The 21,861-nt window shown below is 43.4% G+C and overlaps 2 protein-coding genes and 2 non-coding genes across 5 annotated transcripts in view; 3 read left to right on the top strand and 1 right to left on the bottom strand.

Moving 5' to 3' along the window:
• Positions 1-2,471, top strand: part of RNF149 (ring finger protein 149) — a 41,228-nt gene extending 38,757 nt beyond the window's left edge. For both annotated transcript variants that reach the window (XM_060187434.1, XM_060187433.1), the window contains one exon: positions 2,264-2,471. In XM_060187434.1, the coding sequence (XP_060043417.1) occupies positions 2,264-2,270 (7 nt within the window). In that variant the 3' untranslated portion in view covers positions 2,271-2,471. The remainder of the gene's footprint in view (positions 1-2,263) is intronic.
• Positions 66-181, top strand: LOC132537971 (small nucleolar RNA SNORD89). Its single transcript, XR_009549370.1, has one exon. It is a non-coding gene; the product is annotated as a small nucleolar RNA SNORD89 (small nucleolar RNA).
• Positions 2,472-3,908: 1,437 nt separating the features above from the next.
• On the bottom strand, positions 3,909-21,362 carry CNOT11 (CCR4-NOT transcription complex subunit 11). The gene is made up of 7 exons (XM_007521867.2): positions 20,769-21,362; positions 17,161-17,325; positions 11,775-11,927; positions 10,119-10,321; positions 8,543-8,745; positions 5,049-5,145; positions 3,909-4,967 (listed from the first exon to the last, which is right to left on the bottom strand). The coding sequence occupies exons 1-7, from the start codon at positions 21,277-21,279 to the stop codon at positions 4,770-4,772; spliced, it is 1,530 nt and encodes a 509-aa protein (XP_007521929.1). The 5' UTR covers positions 21,280-21,362; the 3' UTR covers positions 3,909-4,769.
• Positions 12,576-12,682, top strand: LOC132537836 (U6 spliceosomal RNA). Its single transcript, XR_009549261.1, has one exon. It is a non-coding gene; the product is annotated as a U6 spliceosomal RNA (small nuclear RNA).
• Positions 21,363-21,861: the final 499 nt, after the last annotated feature.

Below are 21,861 nucleotides of genomic sequence, written 5' to 3' on the forward strand. Positions count from 1 at the left end.
TTTTTTTTTTAAGGGGCCTCATATATGCATGGCTTTTCCTGAAAGACTGCTTGCTCTATTAGTTTACTGAGGAATGATGACAATAAAAGGCCGAATTGCAGTGCCCCCACCAGCAGTTTGCTCTCTTTGTGGATGCACGATGACAAAATCTCCTGAAGCGAACCACTGTCCTGACCTCAGTAACATCAGAGCTAAAGCATCAGAACTAAAGCTTCCTATCTTGGGCAAGCTTTCCAAGGGATTCCCAAAGAGCTCAGTTATTAAACAAAAAAACAAAACAGTGAGTTTTGGTCAGCTTAAGGGCTTAATGAGTAAGTAGTAAATACCATCTCCCTTTTCTTGCTGCTGAAGTAAGGGATGTTAAAATCATAAAAATAGTAGCAAAGTGGGAACCTGACGGTGATACATTCAGTTGAGCACACACACTACTTTGTTCAAGGATCCAGGTTCAAGTCCCTGATCTCCACCTGCAGGAAGGAAGCTTCATGGGCACCGGAGCAGTATTACAAGGGTCTATCTCCCTCTCCTCAGTTTATCTCTGTCCTATCCAATAAAAAGAAAATGCCCACCAGGAGTGGTAGATTCATTGTGCAGGCATCAAGCCCCAGTGATAACCCTAGTGGATAAGAAAAAAAAAGATAAAGGGGGAAAATATCCTATCTGGTATTCCCTGTGTATCTCAAGTTTTAAGAAAACTTAGTTTGATAGCAGTCTTTTCTTAGCACATTAAAATCTGCTCACCAAGTGCAGACGTTATAATAGTATGGGTAGGTCACGGGCTAGAATTGGAAATATTGTTTTAGTCAAAGCAGTTGATTTGAGCTAAGTGTAAATCCTGCTTTGTAGTTAACATAGCACAGGATGCTGGTCTTCTGATCCAAAGCATCTATGATGGAACAACCAATTAGAAAACTCCCACCTAGTGCCCCTCCCAGTTGAGTTTGAAAATTTAAAAACACTGAAATGTTTATACTAGTTATAAAAGTGAAAATTCAGCAAAATTATGTTGAACTCTCATTTTGAATTGAAAAAATACTAATACTATCACATCCATTTAAAAATAGTAAAATAGGGAGTCGGGCAGTAGCATAGCAGGTTAAGCACAAGGACCGAGAAAAAGTGCAAGGACCGGCGTAAGGGTCCCGGTTCGAGCCCCCACCTCCCCACCTGCAGGGGAGTTGCTTCACAGGTAGTGAAGCAGGTCTGCAGGTGTCTATCTTTCTCTCCCCGTCTTCCCCTCTTCTCTCCGTTTCTCTGTCCTATCCAACAAAGACAGCAATAATAACTACAAAAATAAAAACAAGGGCAACAACAAAAAAAGGAATAAAATAAAAATAGTAAAATATAAAGTTAACTCTTTCGTTTTGATGATTTATAGGCTTTTGTGTTATGAGCTAATGAGAAACCTGAGAACAATGATTTCTGGGAACTGTTGCATGAAGGCTATATGCATTTAGAGGTGTCTTAGAGGGGCCAGGCGGTGCTGCACCTTGTTTAACACACATTACAACGCATAAAGATCCGGGTTCATCCCCAGCTGCAGGGCAAAGCTTTGTAAGCAGTGAAGCAGGGTTGCAGGTATCTCTTTGTCTCTCCTCCTCTCTGTCTCTCTCTTCCCTCTCAATTTCTGATTGCCTCCAATAAAGATAATAAAAGAAGCATCTTAGAGATAATTGCATTTAAAAAGACAAACTACATTTACAATGAAATTTTTTAATAAACTCTTTTATATTTAACTGCCACTGGGGTTATTACTGCTGCTTGGTGCTGTCACACAAATCCATGGCTCCTAGCAGCCATCTCTTCTTTTTTACTTTATATTTTCACTTGATATAATAAACAGAAATTAAAAGGGGAGAGTCACCTGCAGACTTGCTTTACCACTATTGAAGCTTCCCCCATGCAGGTGGAGAGTAAGGGCTCAAACCTGGGTCCTTGTACTTGGTAATTTGTGTGTGCAAGTGGGTGCACCACTGCCTGTTCCCTATATGTACAATGAAATCTTTAAAGTGCCTTAGGGTGGGGGAGATAGCATAATGGTTATGTAAAAAGACTCTTGGCTGACACTTAAGAGTCCCAGGTTCAATCTGCAGCACCATCCATCATAAACCAGAGCTGAGCAGTGCTCTGGTAGGGAAAAGAGAGAGAAAAAAAAAAGGTTTTCCCCATTTGAAAATTGCAGTTTAAGATCTCATGCTTTTTTGAAGTGCTTTCTCTTGTCCAAATATTTCACTATTACTTAGTGTTGTCTTCTTTTTAACAGGCTATAAGAAGATACTGATGGTTAACAACTGGAACTAGCAATAGAAGTCCAGGGATTACATTTAAATGTTGATTGCTAATATGAGTCCAGGATTAGTTTACTTCAGGTAAATTGTCTTGTTTTCTAAAACATATATGTAATGAAAAACCTGTTTGTTTTATGAATATAATCTTAATTCGGGCTTTAATAAAATGTTCTCTAACTGCAACTATTTTTTCAGTAGTCAAATAATTTTAACCAGAGCTATGCTACTCAAGAGTTGTCTTTTTTTTTTTTTTTTTTAAGAATTTATTTATGAGAAAAATAGGAGGAGAGAGAAAGAACCAGACATCACTCTGGTACATGTTTGCCAGGGATTGAACTTGGGACCTCATGCTTGACAATCCAATGCTTTATCTACCGCACCACCTCCCAGACCACATCAGAGTTGTCTTAGGAGGCAGTTACTATTACTAGTGAGAAAACAAACCTGTATATGGTTCAAGTGCTTTGTTTAAAACTGCCAAGCTATGTGATTAAAAGTAAAAACTCAACCCAAGAATGCCTAGTTTTGTGGGGGGGGGGGGTTTGCCTCCAGGGTTATTGCCAGCGCTGTGCCTGCACTACAAATCCACTGCTCCTGTGGCCATCTTTCCATTTTTCTATAGGACAGGACAGAGAAATTGAGAGGAGAGGGGGGAAAGACCTGCAGACCTGCTTCACCACTTGTGAAGTGACTCCCCTGCAGGTGGGAAGCCAGGGGCTCAAGCCAGGATCTTTGTATAGGTCCTTGTGCTTGGTACTATGTGCGCTTAAGCCAGTGCACCATTGCCTGATCCCCTCCTAGTTGAATAGTGTGCTGTTTTGCCACGTACATGACTCAGATTTGAACCCAGACTCCAACAAAGTATTGAAAGTTTCAGTGCTGTCTTCTCTTTCACTGACTCTTACCTGGAAATAAGGACTACCTAAAACTTAATCTTAGTTATAAACTAGGGACACTGTTTATTCTCCAATATTGGAAGATTAGAACCTGTACTTATTAAAAGCAGTAGGTTTGCTTGTTTTGATGTTTTCTATGCTGGGCTAGTGTGAGGGTGCCTCTTCCCAGGCGTGTACTCTCTGGGTTGGAGAGAATGCAACCGGAGACAGCCTGGGCTGCTACTCACTCAGCAACACGAGAGAAATGACTCAGGAACAGACTCGTGGTGGTGAGGCAATTTGATACTTATTGATCAGAGAGCCCAGGCTTTTAAAGGTTCGACCCGCAAATGGTTAGGAAAGAGGCAAAGAAAGGCAAAGGGCTGGAAAGGTAGGAACTTCCTTAGCAACTGTTGAGGGTTTTAACTGCTAGGATTAATAATAATACCCTGCAGGCAGGGAGGGTCTTGAGAGCAGAAAGAAGATAGATCAAAGGAATGGAATGGGTGGGGATCTTTCAAGCAAAACAATGATTATCTGCATTATCAGACAAAAGGATGGATGTCCCCTCAAGTCAAGCCCTGCCAAGCTCAACCACATCCTCACAATTCCCCAACACTTCTAAGGGTTGGAAGGTACGCATTTAATAGATCCCTGTTGAACAGACTGAATCTACTTTAAAAGTTGCTCAGGGAATGAAGCAATGTTCATGGTTTATTCAAGTAAAAATACATCAGATAATAGGTTTCATATAAAAAGAACTTTAATGTAAGGCACTGTTTCCAAAGTTAAATGAAAGTAACAGCCCACCCACACCGTGCTCTCCTATTCCTGAAACAGTTCATTGGGTTGTCTCACCACAAGGGGAAGAGAACAGATCTACCCAGCAAGCAGTTTTACATGGCACTTCCTCTGTGGTGGTGTCATCTGACAAAGTAGTGGCTGAGGATTTCCCCCAAAACAAGTTAACTATTTTAGACAAATAACAGAACAATCAATGAAGGGGGGGCAAGAAAACCATACTGGCTATTATCTTTCAGAGTTGTCATGTTTGCGAGAGACCCAAGAAGTACATTTATTCCATTACCCGTTAAGTTCTCATGACAAAAGTCAAGTTACAGTGTGTTCCTTAACTCAAATGGTGCTGAGAAACTTAAGCTATACTCAAAAATGGGTTAAACTTAAGCTATACTCATAAATGGGTTAAAAGTTCAAATGTTTTGCTACTTGATTTAAAAACCTCAAGCCGGTACAGTACATCTTTAAGAATGTCTTACTCAAGTGTCTTAACATTGGCATTGAAAACTCAGAAAAACTGGACTCTTGACTTGTCAAAAACCTGTAGTTTATCATTTAAACAAGAACAGGCATTTTGACCAATCATTTAGTGCTAATGACTTCATTTTTTGGGGAGATGACTTTTTATGAATGACCATTAGCAAAATACCTAAAATTCATCGAAAGGAGAAAAAAATCGTTCCAGGAAAATAAAACTTTGCTTTAAGTGGGTAAAGTGTTTATATGCATTAGACTCAGCAGTCCACTGTGGGATTTAAAAAATTAAATCACAGTATAGCTAAACAATAAGACTGGCTATATCAAGGTATCACTTTGACAATTTGGTCTCAGAAGGTGTTTCCCCAGTATCCAATGTCTTCAACAACCGGAAAAGGCCAGCAGCTTCTCGTATCCTACTGAATTCAATGCAGAATGCCTGAACTTCTATGAACAAATCCTGCACATTAATGATTTTGTTACGGATCAAGGACTGGAGAAAGACACACACAAGACGCACCAAACGATTCTGAAAAAGACAAGGCTTTAAGTGTGCACCCATTCTCTTGGCAGCTACTGATAAATTTTTACAAATGTTTCTACTACTTACCTGCATATATTTGTCCTTAATCTGCTCACAAGTGGAGATGCAATTTGATATATAAAGGTGAATAAATTCAGGAGGTAGATCAACAGCTGTCGTTAGTCTGTTGTACAAAGTCAGGCAAATTCTCTTTGGTCATTTGGTAAAAAGTCGATGTGATCTAGCTAACTATTTTAAATATAATTTTGCAAATAAAATTTAAGGGGTTATACCCATTAATAAATGACAACTCCATTTATAAGTCTACAAAGAGCAGCAAGGTGTTTTGTGTTTCTTTGTTAAATCAATATACAGTCCTGCGTGGGGGGGTGGATATTAGGGAAAGATAAATCAGAGGGATCTGAATTATAATTTCACCAAGACCCAGAAAGAGGAAACAGGGGAGGACATTTGTAAGTAGTAACAGATGCAGGTGTGACTTAACAGGCAGGACTAGAAAAACTGGGCAAATATACTAAACAAATATATAAATAGTTTCCCAGTCTCCACCTGCAGGGAAAGAAGCTTCACAAGTGGTGAAGCAGGGCTGTAGGTGTCTTTCCCTCTATCTCCCTCTTCCCTGTCAGTTTCTCTTTGTCTCTAGCCAATAAAATAAATAGAAAAACTGGGCAAATATATGTAAATATAGTTACAGTCACTAATATAGTCAATGTAAAGTTACTACCTTCCAAGCTCTAATGTTGACAACCATCCTATTCATCTAGCATTTATTAAACCTTTAACACAAGTGGGATCTATGTGCTGTAGTGTAGCTGGGAGGATAAGTTTAATAACTAAACAGTAAATGGTACAATGAAGGATTTGCAAAAAAAAAAAAAAAAAGATAACTGAAAAGATAATGGAAAAATGGGGGCCGATGGGGGTCGGGCAGTAGCACAGCAGGTTAAGCACACATAGCGCTGTTGGTATGCTTCTAATTCTGCTTTTAAAAACCCCTTCTGTTTCATTTGGTTTAATCCCCCCTGCATTCTATTTACATAACACTGTATTCTATTTACATAACCTCTGTTAACCAGCACCACCCTCCCTCCAGGGCATTGGTGGTTCAGTGGTAGAATTCTTGCCTGCTCCGCCCCCTCTCCTTGTCATACCCTGATTTTCACCAGTCACTTTTCTCTCCACCCTATCTGCGTTCCCACCCTACTGGGCTAGTATATTTATAAGGACAAGATTGTAGTTTTTAGTTTAGCTTAGCTTGGTATAGATTGCGCTGCATCCTGCATGAATAAAGAGATACTGCGTACAACCCAGCCATGAATCCCGGGTCGTCTGTTACCCGCCCGTGAAGCCAGCCCGGCGAAAACAACATAGCGCCAAGCTAAGGATCCCAGTTCAAGCCCCTGGCTCCCCACCTGCAGGGGGTTTGCTTCATAGGCAGTGAAGCAGGTGTGCAGGTGTCTAGCTTTTTCTCCCACTCCTCTCCATTTCTCTGTCCTATCCAACTACAACAACAATAAAACAACAAGGGCAACAAAAGGGGAAAAAAATTTTTTTTAAAAAAAAGGAAAAGAAAAATGGGGGCCAAGTGACGGTGTGCCTGGTTGAGTGCACATGTTACAATGTGTAAGGACCCAGGTTCAAGCCCCCAGTCCCCACCTGCAGGGGGAAAGCTTTGCGAGTGGTGAAGCAGTGCTGCAGGTGTCTCTCTATCACTATCACAGTGGAATTTCAAATAGGTTTAAAAAAAAAAAATCCTAGGAAGACTAGTTTTGGAAAGCTCTGAAGGGTAAAATGGTTCATCTTTGGATTACAAAAATTCTGTTTATGATTTTTTAAAATAACACTCACAATAAAATGATTAAACTAAAAAAAATCCTAATATTCAAAGAAGCATATATATATATATATTTTTTTTTTTTCCTTTATTAAAGTCTGGGTGAACTTTCCTATGCAGTAGAAGGACCATATAGTTTATCACCCAAAATACGATGTGCGGATAAAAAAATAGCCCAAAATAAGAAGCCTAAATTGGCACTATTCAGGCAAAGTTGGACATGGTCATTGTATTCAAATACTTTAATAACTAACTACCTATTAAGTTCTTATTTTACCTAAAATATTTTTAAGAAAAATATAAAATAGAGTCAAAGAACAAAGCATATTGATTACATTGTTTCTCTCTGACAATGACCTGAGTAGAATCCAAGGGATAAAATGCAAACATTTGGGAGTTGGGCAGTAGTGCAGTAGAGTTAAGCGCACATGGCACAAAGCGCTGGCATAAGGATCCTGGTTCGAGCCCCCGCTCCCCACCTGCAGGGGAGTTGCTTCACAGGCAGTGAAGCAGGTCTGCAGGTGTCTGTCTTTCTCTCCTCTCTCCATTTCTCTCTGTCCTATCCAACAACAAGAATAACTATAACAATAAAACAAGGGCAACAAAAGGGAATAAATAAGTATTAAAAAAAAGCTTTAGTGGTTCAGGAGGTGGCGCAGTGGATAAGGCATTAGATTCTCAACCATGAGTTCCTGAGCTCCATCCCCCACTGCACATGTACCAGAGTGATGTCTGGTTCTTTCTCTCCTCCTGTCTTTCTCATGAATAAATTCTTTAAAGAAAAAAAGTTTAAAAAAAAATACAAACATTCCTAGAATTCCCTCACTTAAGACCCACACTTTCCCATGATATAGCCATTAATCATTAACTACAACAAACAATCTGTATTTGTATAGAGGAAAATATACTGCACACAGGGAAAGATAGTTCACTAACTCACTGATTTATGCTTCTACTCATGCAGTGTATGTTTGAAATACTATTTCCTGAGACTTTTTACCTGGTATATACACTGAAGTTCACAAATGCACTGAAAATTAACAGAGACTATTTCAGGGTGAGGGTAGATAACAATGGTTATGCAAAGATAGACTCAATGCCTAAGGCTCCAAAGTCTGATTCAATCCCCCTGCACCCACCATAAACCAGAGCTAAGCAGTGCTCTGGTTAAAAAGACAACAAAAAAGACTATTTAATAGGTTTTCTTTTTTTTTAAAGAATGTATCCTTAATATTTATTTTATTTATTTATTCCCTTTTGTTGCCCTTGTTTTTTTTTATTGTTGTTGTCGTTGTTGGATAGGACAGAGAGAAATGGAGAGAGGAGGGGAAGACAGAGAGGAGGAGAGAAAGACAGACACCTGCAGACCTGCTTCACCGCCTGTGAAGCGACTCCCCTGCAGGTGGGGAGCCGGGGTTCGAACGGGGATCCTTACGCCGGTCCTTGTGCTTTGCGCCACCTGCGCTTAACCCGCTGCGCTACTCCCTGAATAGGTTTTCTAATGTTGCTAGTTTCCTGGCTACTTAATCAGAACTTACATATGTTCCATATGTTTACCAATTCGGTTAAAGCCCCCTCATCCCCGCCCTTCCCCTCCTCTCTCCATTCTCTGTCCTATCTAACAACAATGACATCAATAACAGTAAGAACTACAATAATAAAAAAAAAAACAAGGGCAACAAAAAGGGAAAATAAATATTAAAAAAAAAAAAACACCAAAACTTACCGATTTACAACTTCCATTGAATGCAAAGACATGTCCATGTTGACCAGCACTGAAAAATACTCAGTGATCTGGCTTGACTGCATTAACTTCAGCAACATTTCTATGGCGACTAGAGGGTTGTTTTCCACTAGATCTGGAAGTTTGGCTGGAGTAAGGCCAATATGGTAAACAAGTTTGGGGTCCTTTTCCAACTCACCAAGGAGCTAAATACAATAAAATTTTGAAGATTGAGTAAAATTAGAAATTTTCTTTGCTGCATACAAAAAGCTATACTGTCTGCATTAAACCACAACAATATCTTGATACAACACTTTCAACCTGACATTAATTAATGCAAATACCTCCAATATGGCCTATAAGTATGCTAGTAATTCCTCCTGGACATAAAGCCACACTCAGTATATCTGATTAGAGACAGTACTTACTGGAGTTTTAGCATTACGGTCCCTTATGTCCACTAAATTTAAAAATGGAAAAAATCAAAGGCCTGGGCAGTGGTACACCTGGCAGAATGTATGTTACCATGTTCAAAGACCTGGTTTCAAGTCCAAGTTCCCCACCTGCAGGGGGGGAAGATTCAGGAGCTATGAAACAGTGCTACAGGGGTCTCTACTTTTATCTCCCCATTTTCACTTAGTCTCTATCAAAAAGGGGCGGTGAAAAAAGGAAAATGGCTACTGGGAGTAGTGGATTCATCCTGAAGGCACCAAGCCCCAGCAATATCCCTGAATGCAAAAAATAAATATAAAATATTTTAAACTAAAAATTGCATAGTTGTTTCCTTATAATGTTACATAAGTAATCACAATTACCAACTAGTTCTCCAAATAAACACAAGTCCCAGAGACTGAGTGGCATCAGAAACAGTAGCTGGGCTCAGCCCAAGGTGGACAACAGAAGTAGACCTGAGTAGGGAACAGATGGAAAGAGGAGATCTTAACTGCTAGTTCTGCAGTTTGCACTTTGTCCCCTAGTGCTTTGTAATGCAAATAGATAACCTCAAAAACAACTGTTCCAACCAACTAAGTGCTTTTTCTTTTTAAACTGTTCCTTTCCCTATCTAGTTATGTACCAAGGAGTCTTAAAGTTGGACTGCAGGGAGGATTTTGAATCTCAACTCCACCACTAACCAGCTGTGTGATGGATGCTTGTTCACTTCTCCTAGGCCTCATTTTCCTCCTCCTCGAATATATTATCCAATTTACCTTCAGTGGAGTTACTGTCCAGCTTTAATGTAGCGATGGAAAATGCCTAGCTAGCGCAGCAGGAGTAGTGCCAGGAAAGCAACATCCACTTTCTCCCACCTCTTCCAAAGTCAAAACTAACAAAACCTGGTGCATTTTTAGGCATTACACAACTTGTTTCATGAAAGTAAAATTATAATGGAGGGGTAAGAACAAAGTTGAGACTGGCTTCTGCTGGCAATATCATTTTGCTTGTTCATTTATCACTTTACAAAAAAAAAAAATTAAATTGATGGTTTAAAGAAAATGTTTACCCCACCTGCAGTGCTGCAAGTGTTTGTCTCCTTTCAATTTCTGTATTCAAAAATCAATAAAATGTTTACAATGTATACCTGTGTTTGTTGAGGAGAAGATAAAGGACTTTTGAAGGCTTTAGCCATAATTCGTTTGATCTCTACACCAGTGCTATTCTTAACACACATTGATTTATCCCACTGAATTGCATGGTCAGGCTCAGTTGGATTTAGCCAAGCCAGCTCATCCTCACAAATATGAAGTGGGGGTGGTGGGCGAATAAACTCTGGCCGAAAATGACCTGTAATTAGAGCAAGCATATTTGTTTCTATTAGTAGATTAATACCCAAACACTTCTGCATACATCTCCCACTCAGTGAAGTACACCAACGCTTCTTTTAATAAGAATCACATGATAAAACTGACTTCAAAATCATAAGCAGCAAGGATTAGTTCTGTATGTAAATGAGAAAATGAAACATTGATATTTTACCATCAGCCATAATTTCTGGAAAGCAAAGAATTCTCACAATCTGAGAACTTTAAATAGCACTATTAAATTGCAAAAGGACATGACTATATTGATAGAAATGTTAATGATGAAAAATGAATACTATTGCTCTCACTCATCCTATTCCTAGTTACCAGTGTTGTTCAAGTTACTGATGTGTTTTGTCTTTGCATACTAAAACTATGAAGTAGAAAATTACTCAGGGATGACATGGCAAGGGAAAACATGACTGACACTGGCATTCTCACATGTCAAATCTAGAGATTTGTGTGTAGAGATTTGCTATGTAAGTTTCAAACTCATGATGATACGATAATCTGGAGACCATGTTGTTTTTTTCCTTTTTGCCTCCAGGATTATCATTGGGGCTTGGTGCCTGCACTACGAAACAACTGCTCCTAGAAGCCTTTTTTTTCTGCCCTTGTTATTGTTACTGCTGTGAGATAGGACAGAGAGAAATTGAGAGAGGAAGAGAAGAGAGAGGGGAAGAGAAAGGTAAGACACCTGCAGACCTGCTTCACTGCTTGTGAAGTGACCCCCCCTGCAGGTGGGGAGCCAGGGGCTCGAACTGGGATTCTTATGCAGGTCCTTGTACTTTGGGCCATGTGCGCTTAACCCGCTGTGCTACCGCCTGGCCCCTAGGACCATGTTCCTATTGCTCAGCAGAAAGCATGGTTTCATCGTTAAAAGCACACAGAAGCTATATTATTTCAAGATTATTGGATGCTCTCAGTAAGTCCTCTAAGATCAGTAAAACATTACAATAGTGAACGTAATAAAGAGGTATAGAACAAGAAGATTGACAGGCTACAAAAGCAGATACATGTCAATAAAATCACTTCTATCTTTAGGTAATGCTGATGATAGGTATATAATAAAACTAGTCAATTTTTGTAATCAAGAAATGAACTGGGGAGTCCGGTGGTAGCGCAGAGGGTTAAGCACAGGTGGTGCAAAGCTCAAGGACCCGTGTAAGGTGTCTATCTTTCTCTCCCCGTCCTCCCCTCCTCTCTCCATTTCTCTCTGTCCTATCCAACAACGGCAACATATCAACAACAACAATAGTAACTACAACAATAAAACAAGGGCAATAAATGGGAATAAATAAATAAATAAAAAATGAACTGAGCATCTATATTGTGCCCTATCAGATTTAAGGAAACAAGAAGGATCATGTTGCAGGAAACCAGAAACTCTCAGAAAATACTGATAAAGTTAAGAGTATAAGGTAATATATACTTACTTTCAATGGGTGGTTTTGGTCCACTGACTAGAGCTTCTGTGATCTGAGAAGCAACTGAGCTGTCAAATCCAGAATTCGAAGAATCTGGGTCTGGGTCACTAAGAATACTGGGGAAACTAGCCTTACTTTGAGTTGGCAATTCAGACTGGCGTTCTGAAAGATTAAAATAAAAAGCATTTTAGAATTAATAGCACCACAAGCAGAGTGAAAAGACAAGCTAATGACAGGTTAAGTTATCACACTATAAACATAGGACCAGATACCAAAAAAAATTTTTAAACCAAAATTCAGAAGGTAAGAGTGCTGACTCAGAGGAAGAAAATGTGTCTTACACGTGAGGTCCTGGGTTCAATTCTAGGCATCACATTAAAAACTACAAATCAAATTTTATAAAAGCACCAAACAGGAAAAAATAGGTTAATGCCTTCATCAAGTACTATATATATAGACTTGGGTGGTCTGGGAGGTGGTGAAGCACTGGACTCTCAGGCATGAGGTTCGGAGTTCAATCCCCAGCAGCACATGTACCAGAGTGATGTCTGGTTCTTCCTCTCTCTATCACTCTTCCTGAATAAACAAGTAAAATAAAATTAAAAAATACTTGGTACAGCTAGTAAGCATTTGAAACGTTCTTCAGGCCCATCAGAAACTAGGGGGGTAAAAGTTAAGAAACAAGACACTATTTACTACACACTCATCAAAATGGCAAAAATTGACAAGTCTTGATATGGATTGCAGAATATACATGCGACTTGATCACCATTATTGAGAATGAGCACCAGCTTTGAAAGATAATCTGCTGTGCTTGCTTCCACAGCACATAAACTAAAACTGGAATGATACAGAGAAGACTAGCATAGCCCCTGCACAAGGATGACACACAAATTTGTTAAGCATTCCATATCTTAAAAAAGAGAGAGAGAAAATGAAAAAGGTAATCTGCCTAGGGGCTTGGCAGTGACACATCTGGTAGAGTATATATGTGGCCTTGTATAGAGACCTGGGTTCAAGTCCCCATACTCACCTGCAGGGGGAAAGCATAAGCAGTGAAGGAGTGCTGCATCTCTCTCTCACCCACCCACCCACCCACCTTTTTTTTTTTTTAACCAGAGCACTGCTCGGCTCTGGCTTACGGTGCAGGGGGATTGACCCTGGGACTTTGAAGCTCAGGTATCAGAGTCTCTTTGCATAACCATTATGCTATCTGCAACCAGGCCCCTTTCATTTCTCAATTTCTGCCTCTACAAAATAAGGAGAAAAAAACAAAACAAAGACAAAAATGACCACTGGGAGTGGATGATTTCTTGTGCAGGCATAAGTCCATGTGATAATCCTGGTGACCAAAAAAAAGAAAAAAGAAATAATCTGCCTTTAACTAGTAAAATTGCACAGATGCTTTTCATCTAGCAGAAACATTTTCACCTGCACAGCAGGAGAATATATGAGCTAATTCATGTCCACCAATAGCAGAAAGGATAAAGAACCCAGTATGTTTATACCATGACAGCAACAAAAAGCAACCACTAGAGTGACATGTCATGTGTATAAATTCATCTCACAAATAATACCCAAGAGAAAAAAAAATACTTAGAAAAAAAAAGGGGAGTCAGGCAGTAGCGCAGCAGGTTAAGCGCAGGTGGCGCAAAGCGCAAGGACTGGCGGAAGAATCCCGGTTTGAGCCCTTGACTCCCCACCTGCAGGGGAGTCGCTTCACGGGCAGTGAAGCAGGTCTGCAGGTGTCTATCTTTCTCTCCCCCTCTGTCCTCCCCGCCTCTCTCCATTTCTCTCTGTCCTATCCAACAACAAGCGACATCAACAATAATAATAACCACGAGGCTACAACAAAGAGGGCAACAAAAGGGGGAAAAATGGCCTCCAGTAGCAGTGGATTCATGGTGTTGGCACTGAACCCCAGCAATAACCCTGGAGGCAAAAAAAGAAAAAGAAAAGAAAAAGGAGAAAAAAAAGAGGGGCAAGGTGGTGGCGCACATGTTACAATGTGCAAGGACCCAGGTTCAAGTCCCCGGTCCCTACCTGCAGGGGCAAAGCTTTGCAAGTGGTAAAGTAGGGCTACAGGTGTGTGTGTGTGTCTCTCCCTTTTTTTCTCCCTCTTCCCTCTCAATTTCTGGCTGTCTCTATCCAATAAATAAATAAAAAGAAAGAAACCAGGCCAGGGATTAGCTCACCCTGTAGGACATGTATCCTACCATGCAGATGCAGGAAGCCTCAAGATTAAACCCCAGCACCACATGAAGTGCTCCTGGGTTAAGGGACATTCCACAGACAATGGAGTGGTGCTGTGGTCTCTCTCTCTCTCTCACTGTGTCTCTTTCCCTCTCTCTGCAAAGAATGCAAAAGAAAAAAATCACAAATTTAAATTGGGCACACTGAGGGAGGACTATGAAAAAAATGTATGGGGGGTTGGGTGGTAGTTCAGCGGGTTAAGCGTAGGTGGCGTGAAGCACAAGGACCAGTAAGGATCCTGGTTCAAACCCCCGGCTCCCCACCTGCAGGGGGGTTGCTTCACAGGTGGTGATGCAGATCTGCATCTCCCCCTCTTTCTCTCCCCTTGTCTTCCCCTCCTCTCTCCATTTCTCTCTGTCCTATCCAACAACGACAACATCAATAACAACAACAATAACTACAACAATAAAAAACAACAAGGGCAACAAAAAGGGAAAATAAATAATAAAAAAAGAAAAAAAGTATGATGATTAACACAAAAGGGTATGGGCTAGTGACAGAGAAAGGGGCAGAATCAGGGAAAACAGGGAACTTCTCAGTCCTGAAAAAAATACCATTTCTCAGCCTGGATAGTGCTTGTTCCAGCTTCAGTTTATTGAGATCTTCATGCATGTTTTATGAAGTAAAATATTTCAGTCAGTAATTTTATAAACATAACTAAATTCCTGATTAAACAACTATCAAAGTCCATTAAAAAAAAATCAGTGGAGGGGGGCAGGTGGTGGCGCACATGGTTAACCACACGTCATCATGTGCATGGATCCGGGCTCAAGCCCTCGCTCCCCACCTGCAGGGAGGGCACTTCATATGAGATGAAGCTGGTCTACAGGTGTCTTTCTCTCTCCCTCTCTGTCTCCCTGCCCCTCTCAATTTCTCTCTGTCCTCTCAAATAAAAATAAAATAGAAAGAAAATAAAAATGGAAAAAATGGCCACCAGGAACAGAAAATTCATAGTACCTGTACCAAGCCACAGTGATAACTCTGAAGGCAATAAAAACAAGTAAAAAAAAAAAAAAAATCAGTGGAATCACTTCAGTAGAAAAATCGACATATGAAAGATCCTTTAGACATACAAAACAATGTTCAACCTTATTAATTTAAGTAAGTAAAATGCTATTAACATTATTTGGTATGCCGTTTTTCACCTCAGATTACTAGTATATAAAAGGTACAGTACGGGGGCAGACAGCATAATGGTTATGCAAAGAGATTCTCATGCCTGAGGCTCCAAAGTCTCAGGTTCAATCCCCAGCACCACCATAAACCAGAGTAGTGCTCTGATTAAATAAAATAAAATAAAATGTACACTACTGGGGCTGGGCAGTGGCACACCCAGAATCGCACACACATTACAGTATGCACGGACCAGGCTTCGAGTCCCCAGTCCCCACCTACAAGGGGAAATAAACAGTCATGAGGTTCAAACTCTGCTCCACTTAGTTATATATAACTTTTTAAAAAAATCCACCACTCCAGTGGCCATTTAAAAAAAATTATTTCAATTTTATTCTGATAGGACAGAGAGAAATTGAGAGGGTGAGGGAATATAGAGGAGAGAGAGAGAGAGAGAGAGAGAGAGAGAGAGAGAGACCTGCTTCACCATTCATAAAACTTTCCTGCAGGCAGGGAGCCAGGGGCTCAAACCTGGGTGTTTGTGGTCCCCCCCCCCCCCCGGCCCATTTTGTTGCCATTGTTGTTGGATAGAACAGAGATAAATCAAGAGAGATGGGGAAGAGAGAGAGAGGAGAGGAAGATACCTGCAGACCTGCTTCACCACTTGTGAAGCGACTCCTCTGCAGGTGGGGAGCCGAGGGCTCAAACCGGGATCCTTACGCTGGTTCTTGCGCTTCGCACCATGTGTGCTTAACATGCTGCGCTACTGCCCAGCTCCCAAACCCGGGTTCTTATGCTTGGTACCATGTGTGTTTAACAGGAGCACTATGGCCTGGCCCCCTATCCTGAAACTTTTTTTTTTCTTCCCAGAACACAGCTCAGCTCTGGCTTATGGTGGCTCTGGCTTATGGTGGTGCTGGGGATTAAACCTGAGACCTTTGGTGCCTCAGGCATGAGAATCTTTTTTTTTTTAATATTTTTTTAATATTTATTTTTATTTATTTATTCCCTTTTGTTGCCCTTGTTGTTTTATTGTTGTAGTTATTATTGTTGTCATTGTTGTTGGATAGGACAGAGAGAAATAGAGAGGGGAGAGGGAAGACAGAGAGGAGGAGAGAAAGACACCTGCAGACCTGTTTCACCGCTTGTGAAGCGACTCCCCTGCAGGTGGGGAGCCAGGGCTTGAACCAGGATCCTTATGTGGGTCCTTGTGCTTAGCGCCACCTGCGCTTAACCCGCTGCGCTACAGCCCGACTCCTGAGAATCTTTTTCATAACCATTATGCTATGCTACCTTCCCAACCTTGGCTATTCAAGTTTTACGCTTTTTTGTTTTTAATGCAAAACTGGGATTTTTGATAGAGCTAGCAAGAATCTGGATTACTGAGTAGAACTGACATGAAAAAAATGTTTTGGAGGCCAGGTGGTGGGGCACCTGGTTGGGCGCACATGTTACAGTGCACAAGGACCCCGGTTTGAGCCCTTGGTCCCCAACTGCAGGGGGAAAGCTTCACAAGTGGTGAAGCAGGGCTGCAGGTGTCTCTCTCTCCTCTACTCCTCCTTTCCTCTCGATTTCTGGCTGCCTCTATCCAATAAATAAATAAAGATAATAAAAAGAAAGCAATAAAAATGCTTTTATCCAGTAGCATTCCTCTGAAACTGGAAAGCATTACCTGGGTTCAAGTCCCCAGTTCCCACCTACAGAGGGGAAAGCTTTGTGAGTGGTGAAGCAGTGTTGCAGGTGTCTCTCTGTCTGTATCCCTATCACCCCCTTCCCTCTTGATTTCTGGATATCTAGCCAATAAAAATAATTTTTTAAAAAAGAAAGAAAAGTAATCAATTTAAGCAAAACTCAAAAATCAATGTTTTGGCCACATTAACAAGGATCCAGTAATGAAGCTGTATTTCTCATAGACAATAGCCTATTATTAGCTCAGGATAAAACATTTAAGTGAAACATCTCAGTAAAATAAGTCTTGTGCATGTTTGATGACAAAATAAGTAACTGAAAATAAAGAGTTCCTCCTTACCAGCCAAAGCTAACTGAAGCCCACTGATGTCCACCGACTGACCCATGTTCCCGACGTCCATCAATGCAATCTGTCGAGGTGTCTTTTTGAAGAGTTCTCTTGGGGGTGCCAGCATTAGCTGGGAAAGAAAAAACTTTTCTGGTGGTGTTATAGGAGGCAAAAACCCTGTGAAAAAAAATGTACAGCAGTTTCTCCAGTGGTTATTTTTAAGATTTATTCAAGAGATAGAACTAGAGCATCACTCCAGCACATGCAATGCCAGGAACTGAACCCAGGACCTCATGCTTGAGAGTCCAACGCTTCATCCAAAGCTCCACCTTCCAGACCAAAACCCAATACTCACTTTTAATAAATAAATCTGGTATGCCACTTACTGCCACAACACATTTTATTATTACTAATTTTTTTAATTAATTTTTTTGGGTTATGTTTTATTTTTGTTTTATGCCTCCACGGTTATCGCTGGGGCTGTGCTTGCACTACGAATGAATTCACACTCCTGGAGGCCATTTTTCATTGCTCTTGTTATTATTATTGCTCTTGTTGTTGGATAGGACTGAGAGAAATAGAGACAGAAGGGGAAGACAGAGAGGAGGAAAGACACCTGCAGACCAGGGAAGACAGAGAGGAGGAAAGACACCTACAGACCTGCTTCAGCGCCTGTGAAGCAACTCCCCTGCAGGTGGGGAGCCCTGGGGCTCAAACCTAGATCCCTAGCTTAGGTCCTTGTATCCCTGTTTTACTGCTCCTGGAGTTACCCCTTGCAGGTAGGGAGGGGGCTTGAATCTGGGTCCTTGCAAAGTGGTAAGGAGCACACACAACCAGCTGGTCTGAATATTGGCCATACAAAATATCTAAGGGTGGGGTAGAGAGCATAATGGTTATGCAGAGACTCTCAAGCCTGAGGCTCCAAAGTCCCAGGTTCAACCCCCTATAACACCCTAAAGTTGAGCAGTGCTCTGTTTGGTTTTTTTTTTTTTTTTTTTCAAAAAAGGGAGGGGAGGCTCCAGGAAATAGTGCAGCAGGTTAAGTGCACCTGGCACGAAGCACAAGAACCAGCTTAAGGATACCAGTTCGAGCCCCCAGCTCCCCACCTGCAGGGGAGTCGCTTCACACAGGTGAAGCAGGTCTGCAGGTGTCTCTCTCTCCCCGTCTTCCCTTCCTCTCTCCCCGTCTTCCCTTCCTCTCTCCATTTCTCTCTGTCCTATCCAACAACATCATCAATGGCAACAATAACAACCACAACAAGGACAACAAAAAGGGAAAAAATGGTCTGTAGGAGCAGTGGATTGGTAGTGCAGGCATCGAGCCCAGAAGGCAAAAAAATAAAATAAAAAAGAATCATTTAAGAAATGGTAGTCTTGGGGGCCAGGTGGTGAAGCACCTAGTTAAGCACACACATTACAGCGAGCAAGGATCTATCTGGGTTCAAGCCCCTGGTCCCCACCTGCAGGGGGAAAGCTTCATGAGTGATGAAGCTGGTCTGCAGGTGTCTCTCTCCCACTCTATTTCCCCCTTCCCTCACAATTTCTGTCTCCATTCAAAATAAATAAATATAAAAATTTTTTTTTAAATGGCAGTCTTCACTCAAACGGATGACATGTATCATTGCAGACAAAACAAAGAGACTTGGAGGTAACTGTACTAAGTGAATTAAGAGATGAAAGACAGCTGCTACAGGGTGGCTCCGCTCATTTGTAGAATACAGGCAACCAAAGCAAATGAGTTTGCAAAAAAAAAAAAAAGTGTAACCAAACTGTGTCAAGCTCTGAAAGCAGGTGATTCTCAGAGGGTGGGGGTACAGGTACTTTGGAGGTGGTCTGTACACACACAGGTAAACAGTAATGAAACTATCCCTGAGTCTTGTCATTCTGTAACCCATGCTAAATCAACAAAAAGGAAATTAAAGGAAAAAGATTTTGAAAGCAACCTTGCATACAGTTCACTAATATGACCTCGTCGCTGCTACAAAGAAGCACATTTCACACAATGGCCAGTTCTCCTGAGCTTTCTTTTCTTTTTTAAAATTTTCCTCAGAGAAAAAGAGACAGTCACCAGACATTTGCTCAGCTAATTTTTTTGGTGTTTTTTTTTTTTTTAACATGCATCATCTGGTGACTTTTTTTAAAAAACATTTTTTTTTAGTGTTTTAATGAGACACACACTAGAGAAGAGATGGGCCAGGGGAAGGAGTAGGCGGTGGCACACCTAGTTAAGTGCGCTTACACACACTACAGTGTGCAAGGACCCGGGTTCAAGCCCTCAGTCCCCACCTGCAGAGGGAAAGCTTCACCAACGAGCAGGGCTGCAGGTGTCTCTCTCCCCTCTCGGTTTCTCTCTATTGGGAAAAAATACACACACACAGGGCTGCAGGTGTCTCTCTCTCTCTCCCCTCTCAATTTCTCTCTATCGGGAAAAATTACACCCACACACCCGCCCCAAGGCTGGCTGGCGCACACACCAGGGCTGCAGGTGTCACACACATATACACACACACACACACCAGGGCTGCAGGTGTCACACACACACCAGGGCTGCAGAAGTCACTCACACACACACACACACACTAGGGCTGCAGGTGTCACACACACATCAGGGCTGCAGGTGTCACACACACACACACCAGGGCTGCAGGTGTCACACACAGACACTAGGGCTGCAGGTGTCTCTCTCTCTCACACACACACACACACCAGGGCTGCAGATGTCACACACACACACACACACACACACACACACACACACACCAGGGCTGCAGGTGTCACACACACACACCAGGGCTGCAGATGTCACACACACACACACTAGGGCTGCAAGGTGTCTCTCTCACACACACACACCAGGGCTGCAGATGTCACACACACACACACACTAGGGCTGCAAGGTGTCTCTCTCACACACACACACCAGGGCTGCAGGTGTCACACACACACACACAGACACACACCAGGGCTGCAGGTGTCACACACACACACACACACACACAGACACACACCAGGGCTGCAGGTGTCACACACACACACACACACACACACTAAGGCTGCAGGTGTCTCTCTCTCTCTCACACACACACACTAGGGCTGCAGGTGTCTCACACACACACACTAGGGCTGCAGGTGTCTCACACACACACACACACTAGGGCTGCAGGTGTCACACACACACACACACTAGGGCTGCAGGTATCTCACACACACACCAGGGCTGCAGGTGTCACACACACACACACTAGGGCTGCAGGTTTCTCTCACACACACACACACACACACACACACACACACACACACACACACACACCAGGGCTGCAGGTGTCACATACACACACACACACCCGGAAAAAATGAGACCTCAGAGCCTCGGGCCCGTCTTTTCTGCGCGGCCCTGAGTTTTCGGATCCGTCTTCGCTCCGACCTCCTTTCCATGCGACCCCCGCCTGCCCCCCCGACAGGCCGGCTGAGGTTCGGAGCGAGTCTTTCTGCTCCCTCGCCCGGGACTTAACATGCGGGGTGGGGGCGGGGGGGTGTTTGTCTCCGGCTCCCCGCCAGCCGCCGCGCTGGGCTTCCCGGGACCGGGCCGGGCCGGGGTGCGGGGGCCCCCAGGCCGCTCACCTGAGAGCGGCGGGCGGTCGGGCTCCTGGCCGCCGCGGGCGGGCGGCGCGGGGTTGAGCAGGTGCGCGAAGCTGGCGGCGAAGGGGTTGGCGGCGAGCGGCTCGGTGCGGTACATCTCCCACAGCAGGTAGAGCGCCGTGAGGCGCTGCGCCGCGCTGGGCAGCAGGTCCGGCTGCTGCAGCAGCATCACGAGCACCGAGCCCAGGCGGAAGTGGTCGGCCTTGCTGAAGTAATGGTGGAAGGCGGTGGACAGGCCCTCGAACGTGCTGCCGCCGCCCGCCTCCTCGGAGATGATGCTCAGCAGGCTCGAGAGCTCCTTCGGCGTCAGGCTCATCCTGCCCGCGGGGCCGCCCGGGCCTCCACTCCCCGGCCCGGGGCCGCCTCTGCTATCGGAGCCCCCCGGGCCGCTCCTGGCCGCCGACCCCGCCGCCTCCCGGACGCCCCTTGGCTCTGCAGCGGTGAGAAGCCGGCCAGACGCCGCGGCCGCCGCGCCCGCAGCGCCGCCGGGCATCAACCTCTGCCGCCTGCCCTGCTTCCCCGCCCCCCCTGAGGCCCTACTGCCGGCTCGCTCCGTCCCCACGGCCGTAAAGCGCACTGTCACACGACAGTGTCGCAAACCAAACACAAACGAGCGCAAGCAGACGTCCGCCAAAGGGAGGGCCGTACGGATTCGTAAGCGCGCGGCCAGGCAAATCTGGCGCCACCGAGGGGGCGGGGCAACGGGGCCGGAAGTGAGGGCGGGGCTCAGGAAGGGTTTCTTGTAGGTCTCCGCCTTCTGCGCTAGAGTGGCGGGGGCCTGCAGGAGCCATTGAGTAGGGTCTGCGCTTGCGCAAGCGGCGGTCCCGCCAGGTGTCTTCTGGGACTGGGTTTCACACCGTACGGTGCAGGTGAGCGTGAGCTACCTATGGTACTTACTGTACAATGAACCTTACGCTCCCTTTTTCTTTTTAAGACTTTTTTTTCCCTTTTGTAGTCCTTGTTGTTTTTCACTGTTGTAGTTATTGTTGATGTCATCGTTGTTAGGAGAGAAATGGAGAGAGATGGGGAAGACAGAAGGGGAGAGAAAGATAGACACCTGCAGATCTGCTTCACC

This window comes from Erinaceus europaeus, chromosome 3, assembly GCF_950295315.1.
Source record: "Erinaceus europaeus chromosome 3, mEriEur2.1, whole genome shotgun sequence".
Taxonomy (NCBI): Eukaryota; Metazoa; Chordata; class Mammalia; order Eulipotyphla; family Erinaceidae; genus Erinaceus; species Erinaceus europaeus.